We start from the raw sequence: 12,705 nt of genomic DNA on the forward strand, positions 1-12,705 counted from the left end.
CTTTTCATTAACCCTAACCTGTTTTGGTTGTCTTACTCTTGACAAAATCTTAAAGACAGCTGATGAAATATAGGGTACTTTAGATTTCAAAGAGTGGTTGGAAGGGAGAAGGAAGGTGTAAGAAATCAGTGTCATAAAGTGTAAGATGACATAGGAGTAGGCATTCATTTTTTAGGATGATGTTGCCAGCGGTATGCTCTTGTCATAAATCCTCTTGAGAGTTGAAAAGGTAGCAGTCGCAATTCTAGTGGTGTTTTCTCTGAGATCTTTTCAGAGCTCTTTCTCCCCTTACCAAACTAAAGGTCTTAGACCAAGGTGGAGCCGTAGCTGGCCAGGTCTGTTATTTAGAATGATGTTCCTGCTATTTTGTTCTGCATATAATTTTGGCGCCCCACCCAATTTTGAGGCCCGAGGTGACCCACCTAGTTTGCCTAACGGTTGGACTGGCCCTGCTATCTCTACTAACCTCTCAGTATTTTACAGGTAAAAATGATTCTTCCTTTTTGAATGGTTTTGTTCTTCTATGTGATTAGGTTCAACTGCATTCTATTCAACTGCATTTCCCTTGTTTTTTAAGCTGCTTCTGATTTGCCTCACCCTGCTTCTACTTCACGGCCATCCTTCATTCTTCAAGTGACTGCTTTCATTTATACACAGTTGAACATTGTTTTTTCCCCCTGCTATTTATCTTAGCCTGCCTGCTACTTTTCCGATCTGAGGAAGGTGCTTTGTGCCCAGAAACTTGCCCACCATCTTTTCCAGCTATATGGTTGGTCCAATAAATATCACAAAAAACTCTTGCCTCTGAAACATTTCCTGGATTATTACAGCTACAACACCACTCCAACCCTACTGCATCTCACCAAGGTAAGCACATCGCTGCTAGGACCACCTTTGGTCTTAGCAAATATGATCCCAAGCCTTTGCCACCTGCTTTGAATTGACTTGTGGCAAAGACAACATGAGCTGAAGCAACCTGTGTCTCCGGAAAGTAAAAGTATTGCTTCATTACATGGCTTGTGGACACAAGATGGAAGAAAGCTTTTTGTACCTTGCTTTCAGTGCACATATACATGACTGGGCACAACTGGAACAAAGGGCAGAGCACTGAGCGTCTGTCCTGATTCATAAAATGGTAGGAATTATTTTTAGATTGATGTGAGTCAATAACTTGCATATTATTTCTCATTAAAAGTGCTAGGGAACAGACTTTATGGGCCCCCATTCTAGCACTCTAAAACTGTAATGGATACATACAGAAGAAAGCATATTAAAAGTTGTATACAGCTTCCTCTAACTATATGACAAGCTATACGTAGTAGAGCATACAACCAAATGCAACATATCTTGGGAATGGTATGGTGAAACACATGGGGTGCTTTAAAGCTTGGAAAGCTAGGATATGGTGATTACAGTCAGTGATCACTTAGCATTCTAACCTAAAAGATACTACTTTTTTTTTATCAACACATACAAACCCCCCCCCCTCCCAGTGTCCTACAAACACTGAAGACAGATCAGAAGTTTCTAGCTGTATTTAGGATTTGACCATGGCTTTTCTGCCTTTGCAGTAGGTTCTTTGCCTTTAGAAGTATAAACAAAATAGCTGTTTAGTGTGCTTCCTTTGTGTATTATTATCCCAGCTGCTTAAGCTTTATTAGAGATTTTAATAGGCTAATACAACATTGCCCCATTGGGGGCCAAAATATCAGGGACTCTTTTAGCTGATGGGACTACCCAGCTAAGCCCCTTCTGTGTATATCTTATGTGTTATCTTGTCATGGAAACAGATTTGGGTCAGCATGTATATCCTCCTCATTTAAGGAATAAAAGGGACCCAGAAGTCCTCTAAATGGCTGTATATGTTACAGGGGGTTAGAACCTTTCAGCACTTAGGACCTAGGTAAAGATGATCTATCCTATTCTCAAGGGTACCCGACAGCACTATGTTTGAATTTCTCTCTAGGAGAAACATTTTTTTGTCTGTGTGTGTTAAGCATTCTTTGCTGTTCTCTACCTCCTGAGATTGACAGACCAATCATAAACAAAACTATATTTGCTACTTAAAAATTTCCTTTCTGGGATTGAGGACTTCCTCTCGTCTCATGTCTCCTCCACCTCATTGAATTCTCCGGAACTCATGCATGCATGTGTATACAAATAGCCTTGTTAGGCTTTCTGTATATAGATAATGAAGTTAAATAAGGTGGTGGTGTTTGTAAGTTATTCTAAACCCACTTTAAGAGTTAAGTATTTCCATATGTCACAGGTGTAAGGGGAACTAGCCAAACACTAGAGCCCCCATGGCTGAGTTAGATCTGCCTTCAGAACTTGTTGGAAGATAGTTGCAGCTCATTTATTGTATACTTGACGAAAGGACAGTCCCAGAAGAGAAACAATCTGGAAACAAATATTCCATTGCATATGTTATCAGTGTACTAGTAGTAGGTCATATCAAGGGAAAATCCCACAACACATTTTGAAAGCTAGGGGTCATTTTCAGGTTACAAATATTTTTCTTTTCCAAGAAGATCATCTCAAATAAATGTTCATGGTCATCTAATGGGACTTTCTCTTAGGGTGCCTTGTTTTGTGGAGTTTTGGTTTGAGCTGTAAAAAGTCATAAGGTACAGATTTTTTTCCACCGGATAAACAGGGCATGAAACTCCCAATAATACCGACAAAAGAACTCTTCAGATACCACATACACTTAAAATTCCAAAAACATCCCAAACAACTGTTTCAAAACTCATGATGACATGGTCATCCTATTCCATCATTTACAAAACCCAACCAAGTAAGTAGCTAGGGACGTCATAAATACTAGGCTGTCTAGATAATCAATATTTTATTTTTAGCTAGTAATACATAAATATTCCAGCACAGCTCCACAGACTTAACTCTGCCCCTTGGACTGTTGTAGTAGTATTATTTTATCCTAATGTCATTGTCTAAACTAGGTGTGTCTAACTGGTGGCTTATGGGCTGCGTGCCACATTCCTCCCATTTCTCTAGCTGCAGCAGCAGCCAGGGTCTCTGGGCTCCTCCTTCCTCTGGTTTCCATCTCCTGCCCTTGCCCTAGGGGCCTGTGTGTTGTGGCACAGCTTGTGGGGCCCATTTTCTGACATGCCTTCATGGCGTGGTACAACTGGGGAGCTGAGGGTTGGGGACAAGGTACCTCAATGCACAGTACAATGTGAGGGTCACACCGTGCGTGGTCCATGGAGCCCATGGCTTGTGTTACTGCAACCCATGGGGGATGCAGCCAATGGGGGATGTGACACCTGCTGTTTGGAAATCCTGATCTCCACTTTATTATCTTAAAGATATTGTAAAATGGGACACATTATTTTTAGCTTTTCATCAATAAACACTAGAATTTTTTGGAGAAAGATAATCTGATAAAGATTAGAATGGCTCTTGTGAGACACTGCCTCATACTATGCATACCTGAAAAGATACGCTTCTCAAAGGTGGCTCAGTTAGCTTTGTATGCATGTGCAAGAAGGTTACAATCTCAGTTTGACTGCTGGTAAGATGTGCTAAAGAAAGTTGGCAAATTGTATAAGATGTAATACAGCGATTGTCTAATGCAGAGTAGGATCTCCACTTAATATTCAAGCTACCACAGTTTCACTTTCCAAATAGTTCTGAAGCTTTATGTAGAATGTATCACAGTAACATTATCTCCAGGTGACTAAAAACATGAGTGATGTTTGCAAGGTCCATATGTAAAGGGAATGGCGACAGTCTCCTGGTTTTACGTGTGTGTTAATATAGCTGGACTCCTAGTTTGCAAACCAAAATAACAAATAGCCAGCAGGCACCTTTAATTAAAGGGCAGATATGGTGAAGATCAGCATCACCATGGGTCTTCACCGGTCAGGAAAGTCATGGTTTCTGAATCTAAAATGTTGCATATGGTGCTTCCAACAACTCTTGTGTCTTAGGGAATGATATTGCTCATAACACAAGGAGATAAGAAAAGATTGAGCAATTATTTCTCAAGAACTTGCGTTGCTTTCAGGGTGTCAAAGAGTTCCTGGAGTTTACCTGGAGAATCCACAGATTTTTTTTTTTCACAAATGGTGTATTCAAATTAGCAGGACTAACCGTACTACCCCACACCTGGAACAAATCTGCTGACCTGGTTTTTATAGATAGCAGCTGATAACTGTCTTAGCTATGAAAAGGCCATTTCAATAAAATAAAGTGCTAAAATGTGACATACTAATAAAATAATTACAAATTTTGCAATTCCTAACACCACTCTTTCTCCCTTTTTATGATCTATCTTCTGAGACCACATAATCACAAGCAAGCTAAGCAGTTTTATTTTTGCCTTGTACAGTGTATGTGCATATGTGTGTATTGAAAACAATGTTCTGCTTTTCAGAAATATGTATCTATTGTAGAAAAACTGGGCACCAGGCCCCAAGCAACTAGAAGTGACAATATGTTACCCAGTTTCTGCCATGCAGTTTTGGCAGGCCCCAAACTCTATTCTGAGATAGTAAGTACCATATAAAATCTTTCCAGCTGTGAATCTGGAGTCACATGTTCTACATGTATCAACAGGTACCAGAGGAAAGAGTAATTTTTTTAAAAACCAGGCATGTGCATGGGCTGGCAAGAAAGGGTTAGCTATAGGTGATGTTTCACTCCCCATAGCTTCTGAAAAGAAAGAAGTATGTTCTTGGCAAAAGAACAAAAGATCCCTTTTGCCAGTATAATGTGTTTCATTTGGGGAACTTGCATAAACTACACTGGCAAAAGGAAACTCAGGTAATCACTCATTATAGCTTTACCAGCAAATCCTGTTCTCTCCACATCCTTCTAAATAAAGGTGGCATGATGATTAAAAAATATATATGTAATCAGTAGTATAATGGTGGGGTAGGCAAACAGGATGTAAGCCCCAAGCACTGCCTGGCTGGTGTGAGGTCACCAGAATGGAGCTAAGGGAGTGCAGCATTACCCCCTATCTTCTCCTCTGCCTTTCCTGCAGTGGCTCCAGCTCTGACAGCTGGAAGGGCAGAGCAGCAGTGGCAGCACACAGCTGAAGGTTTGTTGATATTCAGGGAAGGGGGAGACATCACATTTTTTTTTGCCAGAGTGTTTTATTTGGCTGGTTGACACACTTGTCAGTGACAAAAAGAGAGGTGACATCCTCCCGCAAATGCTAGGCTCCAGCTGCTGCCTCTGCACCATGCACAACCACCAAAGAAGGCACAGTTTTGACTAGTTGTACCTCTGTATGCCATTGTAAATCAGAATAGCATACACAAGGAGGGGGAAAGAATGGGACACTATTTACAGGTGGTTTACATGGGAATGCATACTAATTTTTTTTCTCTCTTTTCAATTGCATGCCTTTACTTGATTATTGACAAATACTTGACAAATATTTTGAGTCTTCCTTTTGTGTGTGTTAGGTTTTGTTTTTATCCCTACTAAAATGTTGATAGTCATTCTTTAATTCTACTCTTCTGGCTAGCTTACATAATTTTCTTTTTTAGCTTTGTAAACCACAGCTTGAGTAGATGCAAAAATGATGAACTCTTGAAAACTGTCACATCACAGGCAATGAAGCCTTCTGTTTAGCATTCAGCATTGATCAAAAAACAAACAAAATGTCAGGATTCATGAGAGAGAAGAAGCAATACTGAAAATATAATAATGTTTTTTATTAAAATCAATCCAAATTGATTCCTTAGTAAAACCAGTACTCCTTTGAAATATTATATTTGGTTTGGCTTAACCTTTATAAACAATGAAAATGAGGAGAAACATGGAGACATTCTCATATGAATAATTTGAAAAAAATTGGAAAATTTAAATTAAGAGGAGACAAATAAGAGGACCTGATAAATATCTGATTATAATCCTATACAAGAAAGGTAAGGGAGCATTTAATAGAAATGGAAGTGGACAAATTTAAAGCTGATGAAATGAAATACTTTTCAAAACACAATTAGATATCAGAGCTCATTGCTGCAAGACATCGCCGAGACCATGAGCTTAGCAGGTTCACAAAGGGAGTGGTTAAAAAAATACTCAAAATAATAACAGTAAATAAGTTTTCAAAGCAGTACTAACTGTCCTGTTTTAAGTCCTAAGTTGGCTTCTGATGGCAGGAAGGAAGAAACTTTCCTTCCGTATACATTCTTCCAAGTCTTCTAGCACCTTCCGTTGAAGTAAGTGTAAGAAATGAGATGGATACTGGACTAAATAGGCTTGTATAGTATTATATAGTATTGCTATATTGCTACATTATATCATAATAACGTTTTGTACAGAAGATCCTAACTTCTTATATCAGTAAAAACAAAATGATATCTTTTCATCACATTCAACATATGTTTTATTTGTTCTCCTTACCTTCTAATTATATGTTCTGTTTTATTTGCAGGATCGTGTAATGGCCCTAGAAACAGTAAGTTTGTTTTACTCTTTTTCTTATGGGTCCCAACCAATGTTCCTTCTAAGGAGTAGTGGTCTGTGAGCCCGCCGCCTCAGTCTGGTGTGGTACACTTACCGAAGGGGGCCAGGAGCTGGAGGCTGGGGCTGAGGGCTGGAGGCTGGAGCCAGGGGGCCAGAGGCTGAGGGCAGGGCCAGAGGCTGGGGGCTGGGGCCAGAGGCTGGAGCTTAGGGGCTGACGGTGGGGCTGGGGCCAGAGGCTGGAGCCTAGGCTGGGGGCCAGGGGCTGGCGCAGGCTTCTCCAGCTCCGGGGAAGTGCTCCACTCCCCCACATCAGAGCCGGGGAATGGAGCACTTCCCTGGAGCCTGCGGAGCCAGAGCCAGCTGCCATCCCTGCCTTGCCTCACCTCGGGGAGGAGCTGCTGCCTGCCCCAAGTGAGGCTCCACCAGCTCCAGGACACTCCTCTGCTCCCCTTCATGGCCTTGCAGGGCGTGTCCCACAGTGTCCCAGAGCCAGTGGAGCCTCACTTGGGGTGGGCAGCGGCTCCTCTGGCGCAGGCTCTGCCAGCTCCAGGGAAGTGCTCCACTCCCCGGCCCTGTTGTGGGGGAGCAGAGCACTTCCCCAGAGCTGGCGGAGCCCACGCCAGGCTCCCGCCCCTCACTCTCCTGATGCATGGCCTTGAAAAGGCTGTGCATGGCCACTCTTCCAGTTGTGTGCAGCCGTGCATGCGCGCACCTTAGAGGGAACCTTGGTCCCAACTCTTGTTTAGACTTTCATAAAGCTTTTTTTTTTTTTTTTTCAAAGTAGAAATGTCTAGGATGTGTGAAAGCAATTTTCTAAACAGTAAACTAAACCTCCAGGAAGTTACTGTTCACAAATGACAAAGATGAATCAAATAATAGAAACTGTATTAAGTTGACACACAAAGTCTTTTAATATTAAAATGTTTATTGGTAAAGTTTCATATATTTTAAAGGTCAGAGCTTTGTATGGGTTAATTAGACAAAACCTACAATTTATTGAAATTGTTAGTTTTTCTTACATGTAAGTGTACATTAGGACCTTTTTACAAGCAATTAAAATTTCTTGTGTCTTGCTAGATAAAGTTACTGAAAAAATGCATTTAGGATAGCAGAATGAGCATGGGAGTATCTGCCAGAATTTGGCCTGTGACATTTCCCAGACAAGCCTTGAGATCCTGATGAGTTAGAAAGGACCAAAATCTGACAGTGTTTTAATGTTGTATATTGCCAAGTACATGTAATGCAGTATGTGTGTGTGTGTGTGTGTGTCTGTTTCAAAATGAGCTTCAGTTCAGGATTTTAATTTTTACTTCAATTTTAGGAAAATTTAAAACATAGTTAAAGTAGTTGTACACTATTTTATATAGTCCTTATACCACATAATATCTAGTAGTACAATAAGAAAAGTGACTAACAGCTGTCATTCTCTTTTGTTCTATCATCTTCTCCTCAGAAGGAGCAACAGGTGCAACATGTATAGTTCAGTGTCTTAATGTAGTAGAGATTTCAAGATTTTTGGTGTTGGTTGAGCTATTGTATGTTCTGAAGAAGAAGTGTAAGATTCCTTCTCCAAAAGATGTGTTAGTTATTTTGGTCAGAAATGGCACTGGTTGTTCAAGACTATCTTACAAGCAGAAGAACAAGATATAGGTGGCCACTCCTTTCGGATGTCCAGTTTTACTTGATGGGTAAATAAAATTAACTCTAGGAATGTAGTTTTACAGTCTATAAAACATACGTGTATTTTAATACTATATAATGAAGTTGTGTAGCTCCTTTTATAGTCAATTATTCAGTGTCAAGAATAGATTTGTCATCATAAAAGCACATTTATTATAGCCTGACCTGGTAACACTGTCTATTAAGATTGTTGAGCATTTCCCATTGTAAGAACCATAATCAGTTATTGTAATTTTGTCAAACTGTAACTATTTGAGCTGATGTTTTCCACATTGTTTGCCTGCTCAGGCTAACTATTTTATAAAAATGGTTAGGACCTTTCCAAAGATAAAGCTAGTTTTCTCCTGCATTAAAAAAAATCAGCAATCTCATTATTAAAAAGTGGTGGTGTTCCCCTGCCTTCAAGCAAGAATGTGAAATTAGTTAGGGGGTGGTATTCATGTTAGGAATGAGAGCACAAAAAGGCAAATGAACATCTGATTAAATTTCTCCAGTTTATAAGCCTTTTAAAAATCACAGTTCATTCATGCTGAGAAAAGATTCCCTAGAGTTTTGCATCTAAATCACTTAACGATTCTGTCCATACCCAGTATACTGCAGTCCAGGCCTGGGCAGGTATTTCCCTGCAATTTTGGTTATAACTTTTTTTCAAGGCACCAGAATTGAGGCCAAAGATCTGTTCTCCTGTGTTCTCAGTGACCTCCCTGTTGAGGCCAGACTGCATAGAGAAAAACAGCTGTTGGGAGGGTGCACTAGGACTGGAGACGGGTAGACAAGAGAGAAGGAAATTAGGTTAAGGGAGACTGGGAGTGGCTGAGCAAGAAGACTGGGATTGGGATTAGAAATTTGGGAGAATGGGACTTTAAAACCACTGGGTAAGGGAATAAGAGGTTGAGGGAGGGAAATTGGAGCTACCAAGGAACTGAATTTAGAGTAGGGACTTGGTCTTGCTGGGCAGTGCCTGACAGAAGAAGCCAGGGAGACAATGACAGACTCTGGAGAGAAACAGACATCATCTGATGTAGCATTTGTGTCTCCATAAGAATTTTTATGGTGGCATAGATGTCTGTTTGTTGACCATTACTACCCTTTCTCCACACCACATCAATGGCTGCAACAAAAGGTAGCTTTAAATAGTGCCATTTCAGAGGCACTTGGCCAATGCTGGTTCTGGCATGGTGCAGCACAGAGGTATAGGAGCTGGGGCATCCCTGGCCAGGACCTGTGCTGACTAGTGCCTCTGCATGATGCATATGTTGGCTTGGGATCCAGTGTGAAGGCACTGAGTGCCAGGAACTCCCTGGCTCCTGCTTTGTCCCATGCCTGCTTGCTGGAACCAGACTACCCCATACCTGGACAGGTCAGCATGGGCCCAGCAAGGAGGTGTGTGGCAGCGAGGGACACAGGGAAGGAGAACTTGTCCCTCTTCCAGTCCCTGCTTGATACTGAAGAATGGGGAGTGTGAATTTTGCACAATAAAGCATATCTGCTGTTTTGGTTTGAAGACCTCTATTTCTGCCCTCTGAGATTGGATGAGGAACCCAGGGGGGGAGATTGAAAACCAGTGTGGATAGGGATCATCAGCAGTGAAAGGAAGACTACTAGAGGCACTTGAAGAAAGAGCAGATGAGGGAGAACTGGAACTAGCTGACAAAATGTCACAGATTGCTGTATCAGAAGCACAAGAGAATCAAGAATATAATAACATGAATTTCTCTAATATACGGAGTCCCTATAACTTCAGTTTCAAGAGTCCAAAAAGGTGAAAAAAGGACATATTTGGGTAGTAGGATGAGAATCATGAGGAGTGCAGACTGCTACAAGTTACATAAAGAAAAAAGGACTCAGGTGAGAGAGAGAAAGGAATGGGATAAAGGATGGCCAGAGGTAACAGAACAAAAATGTTTGTGCTTGGTGGAAATGGATGGAGGAGTATGGGCACCTATGCACAAGCAGTGAGGCTGAGCCAATGCACTGTAATTACAGTACGTGGTGATTACCGCACTCCAGCAGCCTCCACTTTCTTGTGTATCAGCATCTCTGCACTTCAAAATGGTGGAGGTGGTGCTTCAACTAAAGCTCGCTGAACAAGCCTTGGAGCTGCTCTAATGAAAGTGCCCTCCCACTCCCAGAGCATGTGTATAAATGCCTTATGTGTTTTCTTCACAGCCTACAATAGAACCCAATATCCATGGATTTCCCCATTCCTCTGCTATCAGCAAATAGCTGTAAAACTCACTGGTAACATGCATGTCTCATTTATCTCTAGTGTTGCTCCACATAGAGCATGATAACCTATTGTTATCAGTTTTTCCACTAGCTCAGTGTTCAGTGAGCTGGTTAGTAGATCTAAAGAGTCCAGCCCTGCTTGTGTAAGTTGGAGGGTCTGGAATAAATGGGGTATTGAAGTTCAAGATGGGAAAGGTAGGTTTGCATTGTTAAAGTAGTTAAATGCTACCTAGGAGTGTTGAATTTTACGTGAGTCTGAATTCTGTTGTGACAGTAGGTAAGTCACTTAAAGTAAACATTTCACAGGTTGTAGCTAATTCTTTGCTTCTCATTTTCTGGATGCCCAACTTGAGACCCTGGGACCTGACTTACAGAAATGTCAAGCTGTTGGAGTTACAACTAAACTCAACAAGAGCCCTGCTTTGAATATCTATGGATGTTTATACGTGTGCTCGGGGGGGGGGCGCTTTAATTAGAGCAGCTCCATGAGCCACTCTAATTAAAGCACCTGAAGTGTCATGTGTATCAGTGTCCCCACACTGAAAAATGGCTGTGGGGGCACTTTAACTAAAGCTTGTTGAACAAGCTTTAGTTAAAGTACCCCGTCACCATTTTTCAGTGCAGGGATGCTGATGCACGTTGCGTTGGAGTCTGATGGAGCATGGTAATTACCATGGAGTCTGATGGAGCATGATTAATCAAGTCTGCTCCAAAGCACTGTAATTACAGCACATCGGAGCAGCCTCCCTGCACCTGTATAGGTGCCCACTATTTACAAGCACTCTGAAAAGCCAGGGGTTACATGTTCAAATTAGGCACCCAAAATGAATTGATACTTTCAATCTTAATATTTCTGGCTCAGTCCCCAGTGTATTATGAATAAGGACCCACTTCACAGGGGTTTTGGGAAGAAAAAATATGTGAAGCACTTGGGATAGTGTTGCATGCCATAGAAAAGACTATAATTAGAGCAAAAGAGTTGCACAGGTTTGTTCAAGAAGCAGATCTGAATCTTTCCATTTAAAGTGCATGTGAGTTTATTCTTTATTAGCTGCAAGGCAGTATAACCCTTTGCCTCACCTACTGGAAGGCACTGTGCACACAGGTTTGTATATTTTTATATCATGTGTCATCAGTATGTTCTGAGTAATTAAACCGTATAAACAAGACTCAGTCTCTGTTCCAAAAAACTTGCAGCCTGATTCAGATGCTGAGAATACATATTTGGTACACATAAAAGACCCCAATTGTTGGTTTGCCTCAAGACAGAATACATTTTGTGGAGTGCTCATAGAAAAGGCTTTTTGGAAGGAACTGGCTTTTTAAAAGAAGACCTGGAAGGACAGGCAGAAATTCACATGGCTCATAAAAGATGAAGATTAGTGGACATAAGGGGCAACAGAGGAGAGGGATGCAAACAAGGAGTGAGGGAAAGTGCTTGGAAGGAGGTTGGACTCTCCAGAGCTTAAGGGAGCAGATTCTTTTTTTCTTCCATACATTTTCAGTGATGGTAGGAAATTGATCTGCTGATGAAGTCACAGCATGCTGTATGGGACTACCTGAGGTTCTCAGCAAATGTTCCATGTGAGGAGGGGGGGACAGCAAAAAAAAATTACCTTCACAAATGCACATGGACTAGGGAGAGATGTTACACATAAACTGGTTTAAGCGATAAGAAACTGGTTTAAACCTGTAACAGAACAGACATTCAGTGCACATACACAAGTTTGAAAATGGCTAAAACTGGTTTGAGATAAACCTGGTTGAATGTAGTATCAGACTTAACTGATTTGGGTCAAACTGATTTATGCAATGTCTGTCCCAAACCTCTTGCTGGTTTAAGTTAAATCAGAGACCCCCAGCATCCTAGCATGCTCTCTGGGCTGGGCTCTGCTCCAGAGAGCTGGGCTGGCCACTCCCCTCTGCTCTTTAGCCAGAGCAGGGGTGGGGCGTGGCCAGAAGCTGGCCTGCCATAGCCTCTGAGGCAAATTCCTCCCTCCGTCCACTGTTCCACTCCTCCCTCCCCACTGGCAAACCCTGCAGACTACACCTGGGGTTTGCCAGCCCCAGCCGCACCTCCAGGGCTTTTCTGCAGCCAGGCAGAGCTGAGTTAATTCCTCCCTCTGTCCAGCTTGCCTGCAGCCAGGGAGGGCATTAATTCCACAGCATCTGGGAGTGGGGGGAGAGAAGCAAGCTAGTCCCCTGTGTGCTGATCCAACACCTGCCACTGAGCCCAGAGCTAAGACCTGCAGGAGCAGCCTGAGAGGTGGGAAGTGTTGGCAAAGACCTGACAATCATCATACATGTGCTGGAGATGGAGTTAAGGGAAGTTGCAGACAGCTTCTGGCTGGA

At 41.9% G+C, this 12,705-nt stretch overlaps 1 protein-coding gene across 1 annotated transcript in view; it reads left to right on the top strand.

The window, feature by feature from the left end:
- Nucleotides 1–815: 815 nt before the first annotated feature.
- Nucleotides 816–12,705, top strand: part of LOC112549217 (centrosomal protein of 128 kDa-like) — a 52,012-nt gene continuing 40,122 nt past the window's right edge. The window contains exons 1-2 of the mRNA XM_025196596.1: nucleotides 816–867; nucleotides 6,413–6,436. Coding sequence (XP_025052381.1) covers nucleotides 6,422–6,436 — 15 coding nt within the window. The 5' untranslated portion in view covers nucleotides 816–867; nucleotides 6,413–6,421. The remainder of the gene's footprint in view (nucleotides 868–6,412; nucleotides 6,437–12,705) is intronic.

Source organism: Alligator sinensis, unplaced genomic scaffold (assembly GCF_000455745.1).
Source record: "Alligator sinensis unplaced genomic scaffold, ASM45574v1 scaffold289_1, whole genome shotgun sequence".
NCBI classification, from domain to species: Eukaryota; Metazoa; Chordata; order Crocodylia; family Alligatoridae; genus Alligator; species Alligator sinensis.